The sequence below is a fragment of the Aristolochia californica genome, unplaced genomic scaffold (assembly GCF_029961685.1).
Source record: "Aristolochia californica isolate CCGP_79_NKW_82.1479 unplaced genomic scaffold, dmAriCali1.0.hap1 SCAF_2, whole genome shotgun sequence".
Classification (NCBI taxonomy): domain Eukaryota; kingdom Viridiplantae; phylum Streptophyta; class Magnoliopsida; order Piperales; family Aristolochiaceae; genus Aristolochia; species Aristolochia californica.
In genome coordinates, this window is record NW_027181881.1 from 14,222,056 (window position 1) to 14,247,127 (window position 25,072).

General features: G+C 41.4%; 1 protein-coding gene across 1 annotated transcript; it reads left to right on the forward strand.

Moving 5' to 3' along the window:
• The first annotated feature begins 21,075 nt into the window (after window positions 1–21,075).
• LOC137954913 (E3 ubiquitin-protein ligase AIP2-like) lies at window positions 21,076–21,537 on the forward strand. Its single transcript, XM_068801802.1, has one exon. It carries the CDS (start codon window positions 21,076–21,078, stop codon window positions 21,535–21,537), a length of 462 nt encoding a protein of 153 aa, XP_068657903.1.
• Window positions 21,538–25,072: the final 3,535 nt, after the last annotated feature.

Below are 25,072 nucleotides of genomic sequence, written 5' to 3' on the forward strand. Positions count from 1 at the left end.
CACAACCCCTTCTTTTGGAGTCCATAAAGGAGGAAAACCGGAGCAATCCAGAACTATAGGAGTTGTCTCACCAAATTGCAACAGGGACCCTGCCAAAAAATGGTCCTTTAAGGACAACATTATTTTATATAAGCAGCACATTTATTTATCTCTGTCTTCACCGTTGGTGCCAGTGGTGTTATCCTCTTATCATGACAGTTGTCATGAAGACACTCAGAAAACATTACATCGGATTCGAGGGGATTTTTATTGGGATGGGATGAAATCCTCCATTCCAACATATGTGGCTGCTTGTCAGGTGTGTCAGAGGAACAAGGTAGATCATTTAAACCCTGTGGGGGTGCTACAACCACTCGCTCTTCCCACCCAGGTTTGGTCTGATATCTCTATGAATTTTATTGAAGGCCTCCTTAAGGCTTCGGGGAAATCTACTCTTTTTGTGGTCGTGGACAGATTTTCCAAGGATGCCCACTTCCCTCCATTGGAACACCCTTATACAGTGGCGACCATAGCACAAGTGTTCTTCTCCATTTGGTCAATGACCAGGGGGAGATTCTAGTCCAGTGGACAAATACTGAACCTGAGGTTGCTACATGGGAGCGGTTGGACATCTTCAAATAGGTCTACCCAGCTTATGAGCTTGAGGACAAGCTCTTTCTCCAAGGGGAGGCAGATGTTGTGGATTCAATAGCACACCGAGTCACTCAAAGGAGGAGACAATAACTCACCGAGTTCATTAGTTTTATATTTATATTGCTTTTCTTTAAGTATAATTTTTCATTAATTATGTAAGGAGTATGGACGTAGGGGAAAATTTGTAATTTTTAGCCCTAAAACACTTATGACGTCAAACCCTATTTAAAGTGTAAGGAAATAGAGAAAAGTCAAGCATTGATTTTTAGGTTAAACAGGCTTGGAGTTCTCCTTGATGAGCTTTGGGGTTTGGAGATCTCCCTTGATGATCTCTAGGTCTTGATTCCCTTAGAATATTCATATCTATCTATCATTCTTGATTTGTTTTCCATTGATCTATATCGAGGAAGGGAAGGATAGTTTTTGTCCCTTTTCTGAGTTCAAAGAGAGGCTTCCCCCTCTTCTTCATCAACAGAAGCTATGGATGGATCTTACCCTCCTTACCGAGCAAGAAGTGTGGATTTTCCATCCTCATATCACGAGCAGCATTGGTGCAAAGTGTTGAGGCTTGAAGATCAGCAAGAAGAAGGTAAGGATCCTCCAATACATGATCCTAAACTCATTCAAGATAGCAGCTTTTCAGCCCTATCACGAGCAGCAACCAATTGGGTTCCCAAACCCTCTTTTCCATGATCAAAAGAAAGAGGCTTTCTTCTCCTATCTGAGCAGTAGCAGTAAGGGTTATCTGCCCTTACCCTAAGACAGCAGATCAGCCTAAAAAAGAGAGCTTCTTTCCTCCAATCCGAACAAAGAAAGGATATTTCTCTGTCCTTACCGAGGCCAAAAACTCACTTACCGTGCTGGAGTCTCAAGTCCCACACCATAAGTTGTTACGGTCCCTAGTCATGGATCGAGTAACACGGCGTGGGACTTGAGACTCCAACACTGTAAGTGAGTTGTTGGACTCGGTAAGGACAGAGAAAAATCCTTTCTTTGTGCTGATCTCAGATTGGAGGAAAGAAGCTCTCTTTATGAGGTTGATCTGCTGTCTTAGGGTAAGGGCGAATAGCCCTTACTGCTTCTGCTCAGATAAGAGAAGAAAGCCTCTTCCTTTTGATCATGGAAAAGAGGGTTTGGGAACCCTCTTGGTTGCAGCTCATGATCAGGCTGGAAAGCTCCTATTTTGAATGACTTTTGGATCACGTATTGGAGGATCCTTACTTTCTTCTTGCTGATCTTAAAGCCTCAACACTTTGCACCAATGCTGCTCGTGATATGAAGATGGAAAATCCTCACTTCTTGCTCGGTAAGGAGGGTAAGATTCCTCTCTAGCTGCTGTTGATGAAGAAGAGGCTGAAGCCTCTCTTTGGGCTTGGAAAAGGGACAGAAACTCTCCTTCCCTTCCTCGGTATAGATCAATGTAAAACAAATCTAGAATGATGGAGAGATATGCATATTCTAAGGGAATCAAGACCTAGAGATCATCAAGGGAGATCTCCAAACCCTAGAGCTTGTCAAGGAAAACTCCAAGCCTGTTTAACCTAAAAATCAATGCTTGCCTTTTCTCTATTTCTTTACCCTTTAAATAGGGTTTGACGTCATAAGTGTTTTAGGTCTAAAAATGACAATTTTGCCCCTACATCCATACTCCTTACATAATTAATGAAAAATTATACTTAACGCAAAGCAATATAAATATAAAACTAATGAACTCGGTGAGTCATTGTCTCCTCCTTTGAGTGACTCAGTGTGCTATTGAGTCCACAACACAGATCCCTTCTAACTAAACTGTGATTCTATAAAGAAGCTCCTATGGATCAACATTGTGATAATCAGGCAGCAATACATATCACCTCAAATCCAGTCTTCCATGAGAGAATAAAGCACATTGAAGTAGATTACCATTTCATATTAGAGAAATACCAAGCCGACATATTATCTCTCAAACATATCTCCACACTAGGGCAAGTTGCAGACATTCTCACCAATCCTATCACTCATAAGATCTTATCCACCATATGCAGCAGGCTGGGCATTTATGATATTTTTTCACCCCCAGCTTGAGGGGGAGTGTTACAAGGTGGAACCACCATGATCACACGAGCTGGTGGGACCCACCATGATAACGTGAGGTGGCATGATGAGTTATCACACAAGCTAGCATCCTTATCACATGAGTTGGAATATTTGGCAATCTTCTTTAATTAATGTAATCGATTTATCTTCCCTTGATTTATGTATATTTGGATTATCATGATTGATGTAATTAGGGATATTAGGGATCTTATCTTATCTCTAAATATGTAATGAAAATAGTATAAATAGGGGTCTTGGTTGAAGGGTTCAATCAGCTCTCCACTTCTGAACTCGTGAAGAATCTCTCTCTAGCCTAAACTCTTTTTCTCTCTTTTCTCTTCTCTCCTCTCCTCTCTTCCCGAGCTCTCTCTCCCTTTGCTTTTTTTCTTCTCCCTCTCTCATCTTGCTTGAGGTTTCAATCATGGGGTCCTAAATTCAACATTAATCAACTATATCTGACATATTATGAAATTTTAAAAGTCTGCTATTAGTAGTATTTACACTAAGTTAATGTATAAATAGAACTCTAAAACCACCATTAAATCTAAAAATCGCAATCACATAACAGAAGAAAAGAGAGAGAAATGGGAGAGAGTGTTATGGACTCCATAGCATCGAGAGTAATTAATAGACGCAGAGGGTAGAATATGTAATTCCCAGCTTTATTCCATTAGCATGTTTTGATGTAATTTCCTTCAAACTTATGGCCTCTTATTTGGCCTGTGTTGGTGACGTTCCCTAATCCTTTTATAGGGACGTCGGGTTATGAATGAATCAAGCATTGAATAATTAGAGTAAACGAGGTCGGATTCTCTCTCTGATGAGGTCCAAGGCTGAGCTCCTTCGAAAGGTTCAAACTGTTACAGCAATAGGTTGTTCTAAGCATGCCAAATCGTCTTCAACATCACCATTTAATCTGGAATCTAGAGGTGATCGCCGGGTGACTCGATCCATGGCAAGAAAACTCAACAACTTGGTATCAGACAGGACCACTATCGGCGATTCATCTTCTCCCATTGATTTATGAAATCTCATTGAAGAAGTTCAGCTAGAAGGCTAAACTCGCACAGACGCCCTCTGAAATGAAATGATGTAACTCAAAGATGCAATCATGTAGATAAATCTTCGGATTGGGGAATGGTTTGCGCGAGAGGCTGCTCTGCCAGGAAGCTCTAATCGAACCACCGAACAACCACCTCTTCATCCACCCCCTCCTCATATGCCCAGGCATCCACCACACCCAACCACTGGGGGTGGCCATGGCCCCAACCCCACCAAGGTTCCTAGGTATACCAAGTTAGAATTTCCACATATGACGGGTAATCCGATCCTCTGGTCTGGTTACATAGATGTGACCAATTTTTTGGAACGAACGAACACAAGCAAAGAACAAGGTACCTTTAGCTTCCTTCCACATGCTTGACGAAGCGCAGCTATGGCACCATCAGTTTGATTCAGAGCATCATATCCACGATTGGGAGATTTTCAAGGATTATTGCATGTTAAGATTCGGTCCCCCCGCCCGCAGCAATCCCTTGGGCGATTTGGTCAATTTAAAACAGACCGGTTCCATCGAGGCATATCAAAAATAATTTTAGGAACGGCTGGCCCGCGCCAGTAGGTATGTGCATCCTACTCAATATGTGCACTTATTCTCTACTGGATTAGTTGAGGCCCTTCATCTTGAAGTGGAATTACATGACCCACCGGACCTAGAACATGCCATGAATCTTGCCCGCACTGTAGATGCTAAAGAGTCCTTGGGGCATAGGCCTCCATGGCCAGGCCGGGTGGCCCCTGCTGTCCCCACCCACCCTTGCATTACCACAACGCCAAGGCACTACTACTTCTTCCATATCGGAGGAGCCAAGGCACCCCGACCACAATACATTTGTTGCCTGTCTAGACCGGAGATGGAACAACGGAGGGCCAAAGGCCTCTGTTATAATTGTGATGAGACATACAAATAGGGTCATATATGCAAACGCCTGTTCTAGTTAGAGATGGTTGATTCAAACAAGCCTACACCGTTGGAAGAGGTTGTCCAACCTGAGCCGGAAGAACCTAAAATTTCCCCCCATGCTATGACCGGGCTGCACAGCACAAACACAATGCAGGTCTTAGCTGCCTTCCAACATGTACAGTTGCTGGCCTTAGTGGATCAGGCAGTACCCACAACTTTATTAGCCAACCAGCAGCACACCAACTCGGCTTACTGATTCAGAAGAACACTAGAATTTTGGTCTCGGTAGCCAATGGGGAGAAAATTTCCAGTGCTGGAGTTTGCACTGTTGTACCTTTTGCAATTGAAGGCCACACATTTGTGATAGACTTTTTAGTCATTCCACTCGCTGGATTTGACTCGGTGTTGGGTATTAAATGGCTGCAGCAACTGGGGCCTATTTTGTGGGATTTCAAATCCCTCACTATGAGTTTTACACAAGACCAGCACCAGCTCACCCTTCATGGGACTCATGCTGAGTTACCGTGGACTCTACAGCAACTCCAAGTGATGGGCTCTAATCGAGGTAAGTCAAATTCACTCCTAATAGAATTTGCTGATTTATTTTAGGAGCCCACTGCACTTCCACCCATACGTACTTGTGATCATCGGATACGGTTAAAGTTAGGCACTGAGCCAGTAGTGGTGAGGCCATACCGCTACCCCCACTTGTAGAAAGATGAGATAGAGTGCCAATGTTAGCACATGTTACAACAAGGCATTATTCAGCCCAGCCACTCCCCATTTTCTTCGCTTGCATTGTTGGTGAAAAAGCATGACAACTCTTGGAACTTTTGTGTGGATGACAAAGAGCTCAACACTCATATGTTCAAGGATAAATTTCCCATACCTGTGGTGGAAGAACTCTTGGATGAATTGCATGGGGCAGAATTATTTACCAAGCTGGATTTGAAATCAGGCTACCATCAAATCCAGGTCCACCCTGCCAATGTGGAAAAAACTGCATTTCGTATGCATCATGGTCATTTTGAGTTCTTAGTTATGCCATTCGTGCTCTCCAACGCTCATTCCACTTTTCAGGCTCTTATGAACGAGGTATTTCGTCCACTCTTACAAAAATATGTCATGGCATTCTTTGATGATATTCTGATTTATAGCAAGAATTGGGAAGACCATCTCCAGCACTCCTACGTTCCCATTATCTCTTCCTCAACCAATCCAAATGCGCTCTGGGGACTTCAGAGGTCACTTATTTGGGTCATGCTATCTCAGCCTCAGGGGTTAAAGTGGACACTAGCAAAATACGCAGTGATTGACTAGCCTACTCCGCATTCAGTCATGGCCTTATGGGGATTTTTAGGCCTGGCCGGGTATTACAGGAAGTTCATTCACGATTATGGCCAGATTGCGGTGCCACTTACCAACTTACTCAAGCGTAATGTATTCCATTGGTCCGAGATTGCGGCTTCATCTTTTCAGCAATTGAAACAAGCCTTATCCTCTGCCCCGGTTCTCCAACTTCCCAACTTTGAAGAACCATTTGTTATTGAATGTGATGCTTTCGGAGGGGGCATTGGCACGGTCTTACAACAACAAGGCCACCTCATCGCCTATTTCAGCCGCCACCTCGCCCTGCACCACCACAAATTAGTTGTGTATGAAAGGGAACTATCTTTGTGTAAATTACCTAGCCAATACTACCCAAAAGACGGGCCTATTAGGAGTGGAAGACATAGGTACTTAACCCAAGACCATAACATCACACCCCACCTTTGAGAGCCGACGACCACGGCGGCGCAATGACACTGGCCCGACTGCGATAATACCTAGACACAACCTATCAGTATTTTAATCCAGCCTTTGCACCCACGCAATGACACTGGCCCAACCCAAGGCTTATCACAAGGACCTACCAGTATTTTTATCTGGCCTTTGCACGTCCTGGGACTCGAACTCGTGACATGGGAACCCGCTCTGATACCAAATGTTAAGCACCTAGCCAATACTACCCAAAAGACCGGCCTGTTAGGAGCGGAAGACATAGGTACTTAACCCAGGACCATAACACTTTGGGGTCGACCTTTCGTGATCTGGACAGACCAGTAGAGTTTGAAATATTTGTTGGAGCAACGAATCGCTACTTCGCCGCAGCAACATTGGCTGAGTAAACTAAGGGGTTTTGACTTTTAGGTGGAGTACAAACCAGGACACCTTAACCGGGGGGCGATTCCTTGTCCCAACGGGACATGTTGGAACCGCAGTTGCACGCCATTATCAACCCGGGTCACTTTTGCTCGATTCCATCAGAGATGACATTCAACAACATCCTGAGCTTCTGGAATTGTATAACAAAATCGAGCAACGCACTATGGACAGCAACTAGGAAATTCAGGACCACCTCATATTGTATAAGCATCGCAATTATCTCCATCACACTTCTGCCCTCCTCAACAACATTATCTCTTCCTTTCATGACAACACTCATGAAGGCCAGTAGAAGACCTATTTCCATATTAGTCATATATTGGAGGGGCATGAAAAGGATGATAGCTGAATATGTAGCTTCATGCCAAGTTTACCAACGGAACAAATCTGAATCCTTAAACCCAGCCAGCCTATTGCAACCTCTTCAGCTACCTTCACAGGTATGGGCATACATCTCCATGGACTTTATAGATGGCCTTCCCAAATCTTCATGCAAATCTATTATTTTGGTAGTCGTGGATTGGTTCTCCAAATATGGGCACTTCATGCCCTGGCGCATCCTTATATGGCCACCCATGTCGTTCAGGTTTTCATGGATCAGATTGTTCGCTTTCATGGCTTACCAGAGTCCATCACCAGTGACCGAGATGCAGTATTTACCAGTAACTTCTGGACTGAATTGTTCAAATTATATGGCACCAAATTGGCCTTCTCCTCAGCCTACCACCGTCAGACCGATGGGCAAACCAAAGTGGTCAACCATACTTTGGAGATGTATTTGCGGTGTTTTTTAGGGGACACTCCCCACATTTGGGTCCGATGGCTGGCCTGGGCCGAGTATTGTTATAACACATCTTACCACACAGCACTAGGCACCAAACCTTTCAAGGTGGTTTATGGACGAGACCCCCCTCGTCTCTTATGTTATGAACTTGGGTCATCTCGGGTAGTAGCGATCGACCAAGCTTTGGGGTAACGGGATACCTGTTAGGATCCTCACGAGCCATGGATCTTGTCACTCCCTCTTTCTCTTCCTTCCATCACCTTGCTTGACGTTGAGATGGAATGAGGGATTGATGGGTATTGAATTTTGGAAAGGAGAATTGGGGGAAAAATGGAAGAGAGCTTAAAGGAGCTCTTGACCTGTTTATCTAATTTACTCTAGCTAAAGTAGACTCAATTCATACTTCTCATTACCCTAGTCGTCCCCTTAAATAGGGTTGAGGACGTCCAAAACACTAAAGATCTCTTGGGTCAATGGTTCAAACCAATAAATGCTAAACCAAACCAAGAAACAATTACATGGAAATTGAAAAACACATTCATTAATTCCTACGCATGTTATTAACTCGTGATGCTATATAGTCCATAACATCACCCCCCATCCTATAGAAAGAGCTTGTCCTCAAGCTCGAAGGAAGGATATAAGAGTCGAAATGCTAAAAACGGCTCCCATGTGGTGTCACTGGGGTCGGCCACCTTGAATGTGGCGTGCTTGTACTACCTGAACTGGAATAGAAAGGACTCTGCCCTCATGTAGTGGCGGCAGTGGAGTGTGCAGTAGGGGCGAGTCACCCTGGAAGGGTTTCAATTGGGAGACGTGAAATACATTGTGGATCTTTGATTCCAGTGGTAGTTGCAAGCGGTATGCCACGGGCCCAATTTTTTCCAATACCTGAAATGGACCATAATATTTTGGAGACAGTTTATGGCGCTTGGATGCAATCAGGGACAGCTGGCGGTAGTGTTGAAGCTTTAACCACACATAGTCTCCAAGGAAATAAGATGCCTACCGGTGCTTCTTATCATAATAGCATTTCATAGAGTGTTGGGCCTCCTGTAGATGAGTACGTACCTCAGTAGCGTCTCATTCAGCTAACGCTTGGTCCAAAGTGACGACTTTGTATGCCCCAGGTTCATATGGTAACAGAGGAGGTGGATCTCTGCCATAAACTACCTTGAAGGGTGTAGCTCCCAGTGCTGTGTGGTAAGATGGGTTATAGCAAAATTCTGCTCATGAAAGCCATTTCACCCACCTTCTAGGTGCGTCCCCAAAAAAACAACGAAGATACATTTCAATCGTGCGATTGACAACCTCAGTTTGTCCGTCAGTTTGTGGATGATATGCAGACAAAAATGCCAATTGGGTGCCCTGTAATTTGAATAATTCCTTCCAAAATATACTGGTAAAAATGGCATCCCTGTCACTGATAATGGATGAGGGAATTCCATGTAATCGGACAATATTGTCCATAAATAATTGAGCGACTTGAGCAACAGTATATGGATGCACCAAAGCAATGAAGTGACCATATTTTGAAAATCGATCAACGACGACGAATATCACAGATTTACCTATTGAAATGGGAAGTCCAGAAATGAAGTCCATGGAAATGTCAAACCAGATTTGAGATGGTAGTTGCAGAGGTTGCAGTAGGCCGGCCGGACTTAAAGATTCGGCCTTGTTTCGTTGATAAATCTGACAAGCAGCTACATAATCAGCAATTGTGCTCTTCATGCCCTTCCAGTAAAAGTCCCGACTGATTCGGAAATATGTTTTCTGTCGACCCTCATGTGTGCTATCATGGATAGAGGACAGGATGGTGTGAAGAAGTGGGGATATATTATGCAAAAAAATCCTGTTTTTGTAGAGTATGAGATGGTCCTGAATCGTCCAATGAGGAGCTGATGTCCCCTGTTGAATATCCTGATATAATGACATGAGATCCGGATATTGATGTACTTCCTCACGAATTGAATCTAATACCAGTGAGCATGGGTGACTGATAGCATAAATTTGTGTGGCTGAATTATCTCGACGTGATAAAGCATCATCCCCCAAATTCGAACTACCTAGCTTATAGTGAACCGTAAAATCAAAGCCCATGAGTTTAGTTAACCAATGCTGTTGTGGGGATGTGGTGAGGCGTTGTTCAAGAAGATACTTGAGGCTGCAATGATCTGTACGAATGAGAAACGGTCGTCCCCAAAGATAAGGTCGTCAATGTTGGACAGCCTTGGCTAACCCAATCAATTTCCTCCACGCTCTGATACCACGTTGTTAGGATCCTCACGAGCCATGGATCTTGTCACCCTCCTCTCTTCTCTTCCTTCCATCACCTTGCTTGATGTTGAGATGGAATGAGGGATTGATGGGTATTGAATTTCGGAAAGGAGAATTGGGGGAAAAATGGAAAAGAGCTTGAAGGAGCTCTTGACCTGTTTATCTAATTTACTCTAGCTAAAGTAGACTCAATTCATACTTTTCATTACCCTAGTCGTCCCCTTAAATATGGTTGAGGACGTCCAAAACACTAAAGACCTCTTGGGTCAATGGTTCAAACCAATAAATGCTAAACCAACCCAAACCAAAGACAAACCAAACCAAGAAACAATTACATGGAAATTAAAAAACACATTCATTAATTCCTACGCATGTTGGTAACTCGTGATGCTATAGAGTCCATAACAATACCATGCTTGCAAGGTCAAAGCTCATTTGCAGAAAGCTCAAGACACTATGAAGCACACCTATGACAATGGCCATCACGCTCTTTACTTTGCGCCGGGAGATTATGTATGGCTTAAACTTCAACCCTACCGCCGGCTTTCCCTTGCAACATAAAAACAGCACAAACTTTCTCCCAACTTTTATGGTCCCTTCCCAGTGCTGAACCGTATTGGCAGTGTGGCTTATCACCTGCAACTTCCGCTAGAAGCCAAGCTCCATGACGTCTTCCATGTCTCTCTATTGAAGCCCTTCAGGGGCGACTCTCCGCTGCTGCACACACCTTTGCCACCAATACAAGATGGACGGGTTTTTCCTACTCCAGAGAAGGTACTGCATGCTCACCGTGTCCAGGGATCTTGGGAGGTTTTAGTCCAAGGGGTTGACTGTTATGGTCCTAGGGTTAAGTACCTATGTCTTCCGCTCCTAACAGGCCGGTCTTTTGGGATGTATTGGCTAGGTGCTTAATATTTGGTTTCAAAGCGGGCACCCACGTAGCGAGTTTGAGTCCCGAGATGCGCAAAGGCCAGATTAAAATACTGGTAAGTCCTTGTGATAAGCCCTGGGTCGGGCCAGTGTTGTTGCGCGGGTACAAAGGCTGGATTAAAATACTAGTAGGTCGCGTCTAGGTATTATCGCGGTCGGGCCAGTGTCGTTACACAGCCTTGGTCGTCGGCTCGCGAAGGTGGGGTGTACTGTTATGGTCTTGGGGTTAAGTACCTATGCCTTCTGCTCCTAACAGGCCGGTCTTTTGGGATGTATTGGCTAGGTGCTTAATACTGATGCAGATCTGGTTGAAGCTTCCTGGGAACCACTCGAGGCCTTCCACGCACTCTACCCCACTTTTGAGCTTGAGGACAAGCTCTTTCTCCAAGAGGGGGGTGATGTTATGGACTCCATAGCATTGAGAGTAATTAGTAGACACAAAGGGTAGAATGTGTAATTTTTAGCTTTATTCCATTAGCAGGTTTTGATGTAATTTCCTTCAAATTTATGGCCTCTTGTTTGGCCTGTGTTGGCGTCGTTCCCTAATCCTTTTATAGGGACGTCGGGTTATGAATGAATCATGCATTGATCAGTTAGAGTAAATGAGGTCGGATTCTCTCTCTGACCAGGTCCAAGGCTAAGCTCCTTCAAAAGTCTCAAACTATTATAGCAATAGGTCATTCTAAACATTCCAAATCGTCTTCAACGTCGCCATTCAATCTGGAATCTAGAGGTGATCGCAGGGTGACTCAATCCATGGTGAGAGAACTCAACAGAGAGTACCTCTATTCCATTACTTCCGTCAGCGACGTTTGGTTACAAAAATTGATTGAGCAACAAAGATCGAAGAAAGTGAGGAAGAAAAACCAAAACCTAGTAGAAATATAGGATGAAATCTAAAACCATAATTAAAACTAAACAAATGCAATCATTGTCCACATAAAAAAAGGCCAAGAGAGAGAAAGGGGGGAGAGTACCTTTGTTCCATCACTTCCATCAGAGATGCATGGTTATAAAAATTGATTGAGTGACGAAGATCGAAGAGATTGAGGAAGAAAAACCAAAACATCGTAAAAAAGAGGATGAAATCTAAAACCACCATTAAAACTAAAAAAAAAATCATAGTCCACATAATAGAAGCCGAGAGACAGAAAGGGGAGAGAGTACCTTTGTTTTGTCACGTCCATCAGTGACGAAGATTGAAGAGATTGTGGAAGAAAAAAAAAACATCATAGAAATTGAGGATGAAATCAAATAAGAAATCATAATTTACCTGAAGGGACAGATTACAGTCTGATTCTTTCCCTGTTTAAACTTGGGAAAGATCAGAGAACCACAGCGAAGCAACTTCACATCGCTACCACACCGTTTTCTTCTTATTTTCTCGAGCTCTGAATCCTTGATTGCTGATTCTCCGATGCCCAAAAGTTGTCGAATGCCAAACTCTGAAGTTTGAAGCCTTGTTTAAGTAATGAGCCAGCTCATGAGCTTCTGAATTAACTAGGGTTCCCTCATGCTCGGCCCGTTTACTTAAATGAGCCAGAGTCTGAATTGAGCCGAAATCGAGCCCAACTCAATTTGATGCCACCCCTATTTGATTGAGGAATTATGATTGAAAATGAACTCCTCAGTTGCTTGCCTTGGGTTCATTATTTGTTGATTATTGTCAGCATTGGTTCATATGATGAAGAATTGGAATTACTTAGGAAAATAAATACATGATGACCTCGACTTCTTCATCTTATCTTCCTAATTACTCATTACCCTTTTATCATTTGATTGCCTTTCTTCTATCGTCCGTTATTTGACTCTCATTACCTCCTTTGACCAACCCTTATGGTGTGTTACTTTGGTTGGTCCTTTCCATTGAGACTTTGTATTGGTACCCTTGAGTTTCTTATAGCCATCTTGTGAATGATAGGCATTACCTACTTTAGTGATTATTTTCACTATATTTGTTTGAAATCATTTGAAGTTGTCTTAACTTATGTTTTATCACCCATTTCTACCCTTTGAGAGTTTGTGCCTAGTTTCATACTTATCATTGGGACACCGTGATGGAGGAGATTATTTTTACATCTATATTATTTGTTTCAAGTTGGGATCATTGCCATTACCTCCCAACTTGAGGGGGAGTGTTGGATGATATGAATATGTTGGAGTACCATTGATGTAATTAGTTTATGTTTTTTGTCTCTTCTTCACTCTTACTAGGGTGAAGGGTATAATTTTTATATTTTTACTTTTAGCATCTATAAATATAGCTTAAGTGGGAGGGTTTGGACAATGTCCATAACCCTATTCTTCCTCATGTGCTCTCTTCTTTCTTCTCTCGTCTCTCCACTTTTCCTCTCTTCTTCTTCCTTCTCTTCTTTACCCAAGATGTAATCTATTGCACACTGGTTGTTTGTGAATCATGTGATATATGTGTTTCCATTATTATCTTTAGTTTCAGGTTTATGCTACGAAAATGGGTAAGATTTTGAAATAGAACTTAAGTGAATGATGCTATTGTAATTTACTTTATTGAGTTAGAGATTATTTTGGAAACTAACAAAATGATTTATTTTATACTATTAATAAAAATCATGTCTACATGCATTGTGGTAGACCACTCCTTCGGAGGAGTTAAATGTGACATAGTAAAGCTACTTGTCTTACTTTGAAATTCTTGCATTTATGATAATCAGAGAAATGAGTTCGTGCCATCAATGTGAACTGTATGTGCAGTTACATGGCCAAATTGATGAGTTGCCATCATTGAGGTTGCTTGCATGTGTTACAATCACTATTTAAGCTCCTTCTTTAGTAGGTTTTGCTAAGAAAGAATCGATTTTTTTAGGATGTGAATGACTAATTAAAAAAAGGTTGATACCCTTCCAATTGATTGTTGCTTAATTAGTTATAATCTATTGCAGTTATGAGTTTCTTGCATTAAACACAGGTTGACTCCTATTTATTTCAAAGTTTTTTTGTGACCAGGAGTTGGACATATTGGGCAAAAGCTCACCCACCTATATGGATACTTTTTCAGGGGAATAAGGGAATTAGGTTGCTTGTTTCATACATGGGTAGAAGCACTTAAGGAGTTAGAAGTAGGAGGATGTTGGAAGATAGGGCCCAATCCCACACAACCAAGGAAAGCCCACATATCCAAGTGTATTAGAAGATGGGCCCAAGCCCATAAGACCAAGGAAGACCTATGTATCCAAGAGATATAGAAGATGGGCTCAAGGTCCACAAATCAAAGAGAAAGCTCATAGGCCCACATACAATGATGGTAGATGGTAAATAAAGAATCATCTCATAGAGATGGCATTGATGTAATTAAGTTAAAAGTTCCAGGGTTAAAACCCTAAGTTCAGGGGTATTATTATAGTATAATAGTTTTATTAATCTATAAATAGAGCTTCAGGGAGAGTGTTAGGACATCAAGTTCATAACCTCTTCTTCCTCTGGTTTTCTCCCAATGGGTCTCTCTCCCTTTTTCTCCATCAGCTAAATTCATGGAATACTGAAAATCAACATGGTATCAGAGCATTCATTTTCAGGATTCCGACAATGGTTTTTTAAGGTTTCATTGTTCATCATTATTTTTTTTTCTTTTCCTTTATCTTAGTCTCCTGAATTGATATTTTTGTTTCCTTATTTTGATTAAATCATATTGCCTTGTAGTCTTGAGTTTAGTATCCTTGCTTTCATGATTCATATTACCTCATGGTCCTGCATGATTTGGAATTATGCTCTGTTGCGGATGTTTGATGATTAAGCCATAACGATTTACTGAAATCAATTAATAGCAGCAGTAGGAAGAAGACAGTTTGTTCTTCTCTTTGAGAATACTTATTATAGCTATTCTTCTCGTTGGTACGAGCATAATGAAAATATTTCTGTTGTTGCTCTATATGATCACCCCAAAAACCCACTACTCTGGTTGATGATGAGAAAATCTCATACCTCGTGGCTAAATTCTCCGCAGAGACCTTGGCGAATTTCACGACAACGTTGCCGAGGCCACCGAGACCAACATGAAGGCCAGACTCGGGGAGGCCAAAGTATTTGAGTGGGCTGTAGGCGGTTATACCGATGCAAAGGAGCAGTGTTGCAACGTCTAGAGGCAGACCGTCAGGAACTTGAATGATAAAGTGATTGTTGATGAGCTTGCGAGATCGTTCGGCGTGTGGTATTTTCTCTCCGTCAAGTGTTTCTGGTTGCGGGAAGAACCTCCAACTGGATCAACAGAAGATACACCATTTTCGGCGTCGTGGAAGAAGACGCTCTGTTGCTTAATTCAGGTGCAACTATTTTTTGACTCATTGCCTACTCTGGTTTTTCCAACATTTCCTAACATTGCTGCCATCAAAAAATCATATCTTCATTGCTGATACTCCACTAAATCCTGCCGTTTTTACAGTTCCATTAATAGAGGAAAGTTTCCCTTCCCGACTACTTCTCTGGGTTCCTCGGTCCGAAAGTTGTTGCGGTTGGAAAGTTCCCTCCCAAAGAAAAGGTTTTCCACTCTTTTTAGCGCGGGGAAGATGATACTTCTTTCTATTTTTCGTTTACTTTCAGAGAGTGCAGAATCCGGAACAACCGCTCTGTTCGGCATCAGGAGGAGGAAGAAGCATTGTTGCCAATCGGAGTGTGGCTTCTGGTATACCTAGTCAACTTGGACCAACTCGATCCAGGTCAACCCGGTTTGGGTCAACTTAACTCAGGCCGCTTATTTTCTGCCTCAGTATACGTGTTTGGCATAAAGCTTATACATATTTCTACAACAACTCAAATATATTGGTCTACTATTTGACTCGGTGCAACTCAATAAATTTTTCTCTGGCTATTATTTTGAAGAATTGATAGATTATTCCTTGGTCAGCATATTATTTGGTACAAATATTTGCATTGAGATTATTTCATGGGTCAATTTTACAAGGATTTTTTTGGTTCGTGTTATATGGGCCCAAGCCCATTTCAACTGTTGTTATTGTGTCTCTTTTTATGAGACATTATTATTGAAGAAGAGGTGGCCTCATACCATTATTTATTTGTCCCCGTCAAAAATATCAAAAATATTTGTGATTGGGATTCCATGACGGAGGAACTTAATACCCTGTCAAAAATATTTGTGGTTGGAATTCCATGTCGAAGGAACTTAATACCTCGGCAAAAATATAAAAAAAAATTGTGGTTGGGATTCCATGACGAAGGAACTTAATACCCCGTCAAAAATATCAAAAATATCCGAGTCGATTAGTCGCACCAGTTCGCGGTCGATGACATGAGCTCGGACTTGCATTGTAGTAGGCGATTTCTGCCCAGTAATAGCATGCAAGGATATCTCTGGTGGTTCCTCCTCGATAATATCCTCTGGTTCCTCTGGATCCTTTGACTCTTCCACCTCGAGCCAAAATAATCGTTTACATTGGTGTCCGACCCGATATTGCTCATCGTATTTATAACAGAGATTTTTGGACTGCCTTTCTGTCATCTCAGCACTCGTCAATTTTTTTATAAAGCTAGGTAGGGAATTACCAGGGCGGGGATCGGCTACCCGAGTCGTAGTTGGAGTGTGTCTGGATGGTGCTGCTGTAGATGCTCCCTGAGATGAATTATAGTGACGCCCTTGCCACGTGGAGGAAGTGTTCCTCTCACTCGACCAACCCGACTTACGTTGCTGCAGTTGTTGTCGTTGTTCCATTGCTCGGGCCATATTCATGGCATGAGCTAGATCCGTGGGCATAAGGAGTTCTACCTCTAGCCGTAAATACTCATTGAGACCTGCTGGTCAACCAATACCCTCTCCCCAACATGAGCCAACTTTTCCTGGAATAGCTTTTTATATTGTTCCACCGAACCCGTTTGTCTCAATAGGACTAACTCTCCCAGGGGGTTGCTGTTGGCGGGAGGCCCAAATCTAACTGTGCATAGATTTTTAAATTCTGCCCAAGTCATTCCCGGTCTCTCTTTCTCTACTTGAGTCACCCATAACATGGCTTCATCTGTCATATGGAAAGAGGCTAGTTGCACCTTATCCCATTCAGTAGTCCCTTGGTTCAAAAAAAATATTTCACATCTATGCAACCAAATTACGGGATCCACAAAACCATTGAAAGAGGGAAACTCTAACTTGGTGTACCTTGGGGTTGTGCCTCCATGCTGAGGTGCTTGGACAGCAGTGCGCCCAGGCCATTGCTCCCCTCTTCTGTGATATGGTTGAGCAACCTCTCTCACCTCTGGACTCTGATGTCTCTTTGTCCTCAACTCCTGTAGCATGCTAATGATTCGGCTCCTCTCTTCTTCCAAACCACAAACCTTTCCCAACACTGGTTGTGCTATTTCAAGGCTATCTTCTATCTTTTGTATCCTGATTTGGATTTCCCTTAAATAGGTCACGTCAAGGAGTTTTAGGGTTAGGGTTACAATAATTCCCCATAATGCCCTTACATATAAAGTAATTAGAAATAACTCCTACTTAAAACAATATAAGAAATAAATCCTACTCAAAGAAATATAAGAATTAAATCCTATTGAGTGAGTTGTTGTTGTCTTCTTCGTTGTGTGACTCGGTGTGCTATTGAGTCCACAACAAGACCCGTGGAAATTTTGCCTATGGCGTCGACGGAATTTCCTGTTCCCCTCCGATTTCGGATTTGAGGTCACCCCTAAACCGTCCAGTGCCGACGATTTTGGAATTTCCTCTGTTAGGAAATCACCTCCCCGCTGCAGCTTCGGTTCAGAGAGACACGACGTCCATTGGGAAAGGGTGAGCTGAATACCCTTCCATTTTTTAAATCCTTTCGTTTTCCGTGGGTTTCGCCAAAGGGATTTTGTGATATCCTTCCGATTTGGGACATGTTGAGTCCCCAATTTCGGAGGTCACCATCGCAGAATCGATGCCGGTGGTCGGCGCTGGTGGAGGGGAGGGTAGATGGTGGTGCTAAGGCATTTGGAGTGAATCTGGATTTGAGGTTTCCCCCAAATCCTTCGCAGGAGTCTCAATCGGTAGACAGAACGAAGCCAAAGCCTCGGCGTTACCCTTTTCCCATCAGAGACAGTTTTTCCATGGGATGCCTCTCTATACCTCGTCATTCGCCATAATTTCACTCCATCAGAGATATCTTCTTCTTGGAATGCCTCTCTGTACTCCGTCCTCAGCCAATATTGCACCAGGCAGCACGCCAGATCTGTATACTTTCCGGCGTGTCACCATCTTCAGCCATTTCATGGACTTGTCTGTGCATCGCCAAATATGGGTCTTCAATGGGCATCATGTTCCTACTCTGATACCAATTGTTACGGCCTTGGATCTGACACGTGAGGAAGACGATGGCGATGAATAGGAATGGGATGATTGAGCTTTGTAGGAAGCTCGACCTAGATCTCAAAGGGAGAATCTGACCTGTTTACTCTAAGCTTACTCTAAATTAACTTCAATACTCAATGCCTCTTTTTCACATTAATCTTACCCCTTAAATAGGGTTTACTCAATTAGGGTTTACAATAAAATATTCTAAAAATACCCCTATAAATAAAATATCAAAAAAATACCCCTATAAATAAAATATTCCTAAAATACCCCTGTAACCTAAAACTGAAATAAAATAAACTAAATTAAAGAAAAAAACTAAAATAATAATGTTATTACATACATAACATTTAATGTTATTGCGTGCATAGCATGTGAACCAAAGGAGATTGATGACCCTGAAGCTAAGAAGCCCAAAGATTGGGATGATGATGAGGAAGGTGATTGGGAGGCACCGAAGATTGATACTCCTAAGTGTGAGTCTGCTCCTAGCTGTGGTGAGTGGAATAGACCTATGAAGAGAAACCCAGTTTACAAGGGTAAATGGCATGCACCATTGATTGATAACCCTCACCATAAGGGTACCTTAGCAGCTTATAAGTTCAAGATCATTTATGTCATTGAGAAGGAAGGGAATCAGGCTAACCTTACTATTAGCATTCTGGGCTCCGTGGTTGTTGTCCTTATAACAGTCATTTTTAGGGTTATCTGTGATGGAAAGAAACGAGCTCATGTTCGAGTACCGCCCAAGGAAAAGCAAAGCTTTGAAGCTGACATTAACAAACAAGGAACTAGTGGTGACAAGGAAGATGAAAATGAGAAGGAAAATGTTGTTGCCCCACGACAAAGGAGGTCTAGAATGGACACATAAAACTCCAAGTGGGAGATCCAAAATTTTGAGGAGAGTTGGTTATGTAGTCACGATGTTTAAAAAAAAATTGCTTCTCTGGTTGGATGCTCAATTTTTGTAGTCCAAAGGGCTGACACAGATACCGCGGTTGACAATTGCGAATGGATGGCAACGTCGGCATACAGATCCTACTTTTGAGCTTGAGGACAAGCTCGTTCTTCCATGGGGTGTAATGTTATTCACACAATAACATCAATGTTTTAATTGTTTTTCTTTAATTTATATTTTTTTTTTCAGTTTTAGGCCATAGGGGTATTTTTGTAATATTTTATCTTAAACCCTATAAGGGTGAACCCTATTTAAGGGGTAAGAGTAATGAGAAAGACAAGCATTGATTTTTAGGTTAAACAGGCTTGAATCTCTCCTTGACGAGTTCTAGGGTTTTCAAGCTTCCCTTTGGCTATCTTCATCTTTCTCTTCTTCCTCCCTACGAATCCCTGTGTCAGATCTAGGACCATAATAGTTAAGGTTACTTATATTTTCAAAATATTCAGGTTGTTCAACATATACTTCTTCTTGAATGTTCCCATTTATGAATGCACTCTTATCATCTATTTGGTACAATCTGAATTTCAAGTGACAAACATAGGCAAATAGGATCATAATTGCCTCTAGTCTTCCCACGAGTGCATAAGTTTCCTCAAAATCAATACCATCTTCTCGGTTGTAACATTTGGAAACTAACCTAGCTTTGTTTCTCACAATTTGATTTTCTTAATTAGCTTTGTTCACAAAAGCCCGTTTTGTTCCTATCACTTGATGATTTAGGGGTGTAATCACTAGAGTTCAAACTTATTTCTTTCAAAATGATTTAGTTCTTCTTGCAATGCCATGATAAAAAAATCATCTTTTTTAGTTTCATCAAAGCACTAGGTTTGAATTTGAGAAAGAAAGGTGTTATTTGCCAGAACTTCATGAATTGTCCTTAGCATTTTTGCCTTGAATGCAACCAATTATTTGTTAAATTATGGAGCTTAATCAACGCCATAGGCTAAATCTATCAACAATATATTAATTATTGTTCCGTTAAGGGTAATTTTGGAATTTTACTCTTATATCGTAGTTGCCCTAATTTTTTCTTTATAATTGAGGATGCCACTATTAGGGTTTGATCATCCAAGAAACTTCAATTGTAGTCGAGTGAGGTTAGAGAAAAGTAACACCTGTCAGTGTGTGTGATCTCTCTTGTAAACTATTTCATCTTTATAGTGGATTACTGCAGCGGCGGAAGACAGGACATAGTCTCACCTTGAGGCGAACCTGTTTAAATCTTGCTTGTATTCTCGTGCTTGTTTTTTTCTTCTTCCACGATTATTATTATTACTCTTATTAGTTTGGAATTAGGGTGTCTAATTCCTAACAAGTGGTATCAGAGCTTTGGTTTGGATTGAGAGCAATGGCTGGTGGAGAAAGATTGGCACTAGAAATCAACAAGTCCAATGGTATGGATTTTGCGTTTTGGAGGATGCAAATTGAAGATTATCTGTACAGTAAAAAAATTGCACATGTTATGACCTCAATAACAGATCGAATCATGCAGAGGCAATGACTGGGTCATTTAGTATTAAGTTACTTATTTTTCTTTCAATTTACTTTTACTTTATTATATTTCAGTTGAAGAGTTAATATGTCGTAGAGGCATTATTGTAATATTTTATCTAGAACCTTGTTAGCGTGAACCCTACTTAAGGGGTGAAAGAAATAGGAAAAGGCAAGCATTGATTTAGAGTAAATAAGGGTTTTGAGTTCTCCTCAATGAGCTCAGGGTTGTTCATTCTCCTTAACGAACCAAGGGTATTCAAGCTTCCCTTCAGTTTTATTTTCTTCTTTTCTTCTTCTTTCCCTACGAATCACTGTGTGAGATCTGTGACTGTAACAATTGGTATCAGAGCAAGGTAACACAGGGGAGCCCAGCAAGTTAGTTAAAAGAATTGATGATCAATTGCAGAGTAGAAAGGATTACCAATGTTGGAGTGGACCCTTCTATAATGGGCATAGGCCCAGCCATTTCAATTCCTACTGCGGTGAAGATTGCTGCCATACTGGCAGAGTTGGTAAATACTATGCATGAAATCAGTGGGTTGCAGGACCTTGATTCTGTCATTGAAGCTTCCCTAAAGGAAATTCGGGCTGGACCAAATAAGCCACCTCCAGCCTCAAAAGTGGCGGTTGCCATCCTTCCAGTCACACATGAAATCTTAGTAAACCTAGGGAGAGAGACAGAATGTGAAGTTTGTAGGTCGCACTGGGGTATAGATGACAACATGCAGGAGTTGCCTTGCAAGCATTTATTTCAACCAAATTACCTCAAGCCATGGCTGGATGAGCATACTTCGTGCCCAATCTACAGGCATGAGCTACAAACAAATGACTATGCCTATGAGAGCTGCAAAGCATGTGAAAAGGAGATTGAAGATGACAGGACAAGAACAGACTCCGAGGAAGAGTAGGAAAAAAATTAAATTTTCAAAGGAAACTTTCGGCCAATAGGGGGGACCAATGATGGGTTTAATACCGCAATCTCTCTGACCGGCATGTTACATTGCAACACTTACACAACTTGTGTCATCCAGTGGGTTGAGCCTCAGATGCTACTTGGGGAGACGTGGTGACGTTTTGGCACGCATCCCCACCTTTGAGCTAGAAGACAAGATCTTTCTCTAGGAGGGGTGTAATGTTATGACCTCAATAATAGGTCGAGTCATGCAAAGGCAGTGACTGAGTCATTTAGTATTAAGTTAATTATTTTTCTTTCAATTTACTTTTACTTTATTTTTATTTCAGTTGAAGAGTTAATATGCCATAGGGTCATTATTGTAATATTTTATCTGGAACCTTGTTAGTGTGAACCCTACTAAAGGGGTGAAAGAAATGGGCAAAGGCAAGTATTGATGTAGAGTAGCTCAGGGGTATGCATTCTCCTTAATGAACCTAAGGTTTTCTAGCTTCCCTTCAGCTTGATTTTCTTCTTTTCGTATTCTTTTCTTATTCTTTCCTTACGAATCATTGTGTGAGATCCGGGACCGTAATAGCATGTACCACTTCTGCAGATGAAAGCAGAAGGTATGAAAGATGATGAGTGGAATCTCCTCGATAGACAGGTGTTGGGAGTAGTCCAGTTAACACTGTCAAAGAACGTTGCTCACAACATGGTGTCGAAGAAAACCACTTCATTGATGATGAATATTTTGTCCAACATGTATGAGAAGCCTTCCTCAAATAGAATGTACATCTAATGAAAAACTCTTCAATTTAAAGATGACAAAAAATACATCATTGGCATCTCATTTGAATGAGTTTAGTATGATTGTTAATCAATTGACCTTTGCTCAAATTAAATTTGATGATGAGGTTTGTGCTTTTATTCTTTTGGCATCTCTACCAAATTTTTGGGAGCCTAAGAGGGATGTGGTCAGCAATTCTGTAAGCAATGAGAAGTTGATCTTTAATGATGTTCAGGATACCATTCTCATGGAGGAAGTTCGTTGAATGCACTCTGGAGAATTGTCAACATCTAATCCTGCAAGAGGTACAAGATGTTTTACCCTTGTCGGTTGATAGCTCTATTAACTCTTGGGTGTTAGATTCAGGAGCTTCTTTTCACACCACCGGACATCATGAGATCATAGAGAATTATGTTACTGAAGATCATGGGAAGGCGTATCTTGCTGATGGAGAACCTTTGGGTATTATCGGGATTGGTAATGTCAGTTTGAGGATGTTAAACGGGACAGTGTGACAAATTCACAAGGTGAGACATGTACCAAAACAGATGTGTAATCTGATCTCAGTAGGGTAGCTTGATAATGAAGGTCATAATGTGACTTTTAATGGTGCTGCCTGGAAATTCATTACGGGAGCCATGGTTGTTGCACAGGAATTTAAAACTAGAACTCTTTACATCACTTCCAGTTATAGAAACACAGTTGCAATTGTTGATGCTATTACTGATACTGATTTGTGGCATTATAGGCTCAGTCACATGAATGAGAAGGGAATGAAAGGGTTTCATTCTAAAGGGAAGCTGCTAGGGTTGAAAATTGTGAACAACAATTTGTGTGAAGGCTGCATTTTTTGGCCAACAAAAAAGTATTAGCTTTTCTAAGGCTGGAAAAGAGCAAAAGAAAACAAAATTGGAGTTGACTCACATTGATGTGTGGGGGACTTTAGATGTTACCTCCCTTGGTGGTTCAATTTACTTTGTGACATTTATTGGTGATGCAAGCAGAAAGGTATGGGTTTATTTCCTAAAAAACAAATATGATGTCTATGATACCTTCAAGAAATAATGAGACAGATTTGAAGGTGAAATGTTTATAGTCAGATAATGGAGGAAAATACATAGATGATGATTTCAAGCGGTACTGTGCTGATAATGGAATCAAGATGAAGAAGCCCATTCCTGGAAAACCTCAACAAAATGGTGTGGTAGAGAAGATGAATAGGACTTTGAACGATCGTGCTAGAAGCATGAGATTGCATGTAAGATTGCCAAAGATGTTCTGGTTTGAGGCTATTAGCACCGCTGCCTATTTGGTCGACAAAGATCCCTCAACACCGTTTAATTTTAAAAACCAGAAGAGGTCTGGAACAAAAAAGAGGTAAACCTTTCATTCTTGAAAGTTTTTTGTTGTGTTTCTTATATTCATATTGATTGTGTTGTTAGAAATAAACTTGATGCTAAATCTAAGAAATGTTTCTTTATTGGCTATGGTGGTACCAAGTTTGGTTCACTTCTGGGATGACCAAAATCGTAAGGTTATCAGAAGCAAGTAAATGATCTTCAATGAAGGTGTCCTATATAAAGAAAAGTTGAGAACAAATTTTGGGAGCAGAAGTGATGAAGCCAAGAAGTTTGAAGTGATTCAGTTCAGAGATCTTCCAATTATTGAGATGAAGAATATTGCTCAGGAAGACCACGAAAACATACCCAAATAAATAAATCAGAATATTCTTGTGACAAAACACAAGAGATCTGCCAGAATTAGCAGACCACCATAGAGGCACTCCCCTGCATGAATTATATTTTGTTGATTAATAAAGGTAAACCAGAGAGTTATGAGGAAGTCGTGCAAGTTGATGAATCAACCAAGTGAGAGTTGGCCAATTAGGATGAGATGGATTCACTATTATCCAATCAGACATGGTAGTTCACTGAGCTACCAAAAGGGAAGAAGGCCTTGTAGAACAAATGGGTGTATCGAATAAAAGACGAACATGATGGCAGCAAGTGGTACAAGACAAGATTGGTGGTAAAGGGCTTTCAACAAAAAGAAGTCATTGACTACATTGAAAATTTATCTCCAGTAGTGAAATTGACTACTATTAGAAAAGTTCTTGGACTAGTGGCAAATGAAGACTTGTACTTAGAGCAGTTGCATGTAAAGATAGTCTTTCTTCATGAAGGAAGAAATTTACATGATGCAGTCATAGGGTTTCAAAGCACAAGGAAAGGAGAAAATGGTGTACAAACTTCAAAAGAGCTCTTATGGTCTTAAATAGGCTTCAAGACAATGGTATAAGAATTTTGACGCATTTATGAGTAGTAATGGTTTCTTAAGGTGCCAAGCGGATCATTGTTGTTTGTGAAGAAGCTTGATGACTCCTACATCATTCTACTGCCATATGTTGATGACATGTTGATAGCAGGTGCTTACAAACAAGGAAAAGATAAGTTGAAAAGGGAGTTGTCCAAGAGGTTTGGAATGAAGGATTTGGGTGCTACTAAATAAATCCTTGGGATGAGGTTGACTAGGGACATTGATGTCTTGAAACTATGACAAGAAGAATATGTGAAGAAGGAGCTTAGCAGATTCAACATGAATGATGCAAAACTAGTGAGAACTCCTTTGGCTAGTCACTTTAGGCTATCTAAGGAGCAGTCACCTTCTACAAAGTAGGAGTGAACCTACATGGCCAATGTGCCTTATGCTTCTATAATTGGCAGTCTCATGGTGTGCACTAGACTAGACATAGCTCATGCAA

Bases quoted from the DNA above. Each gene is read 5' to 3' on its own strand.
- LOC137954913 (XM_068801802.1), top strand. From the start codon at position 21,076: ATGGGCATAGGCCCAGCCATTTCAATTCCTACTGCGGTGAAGATTGCT.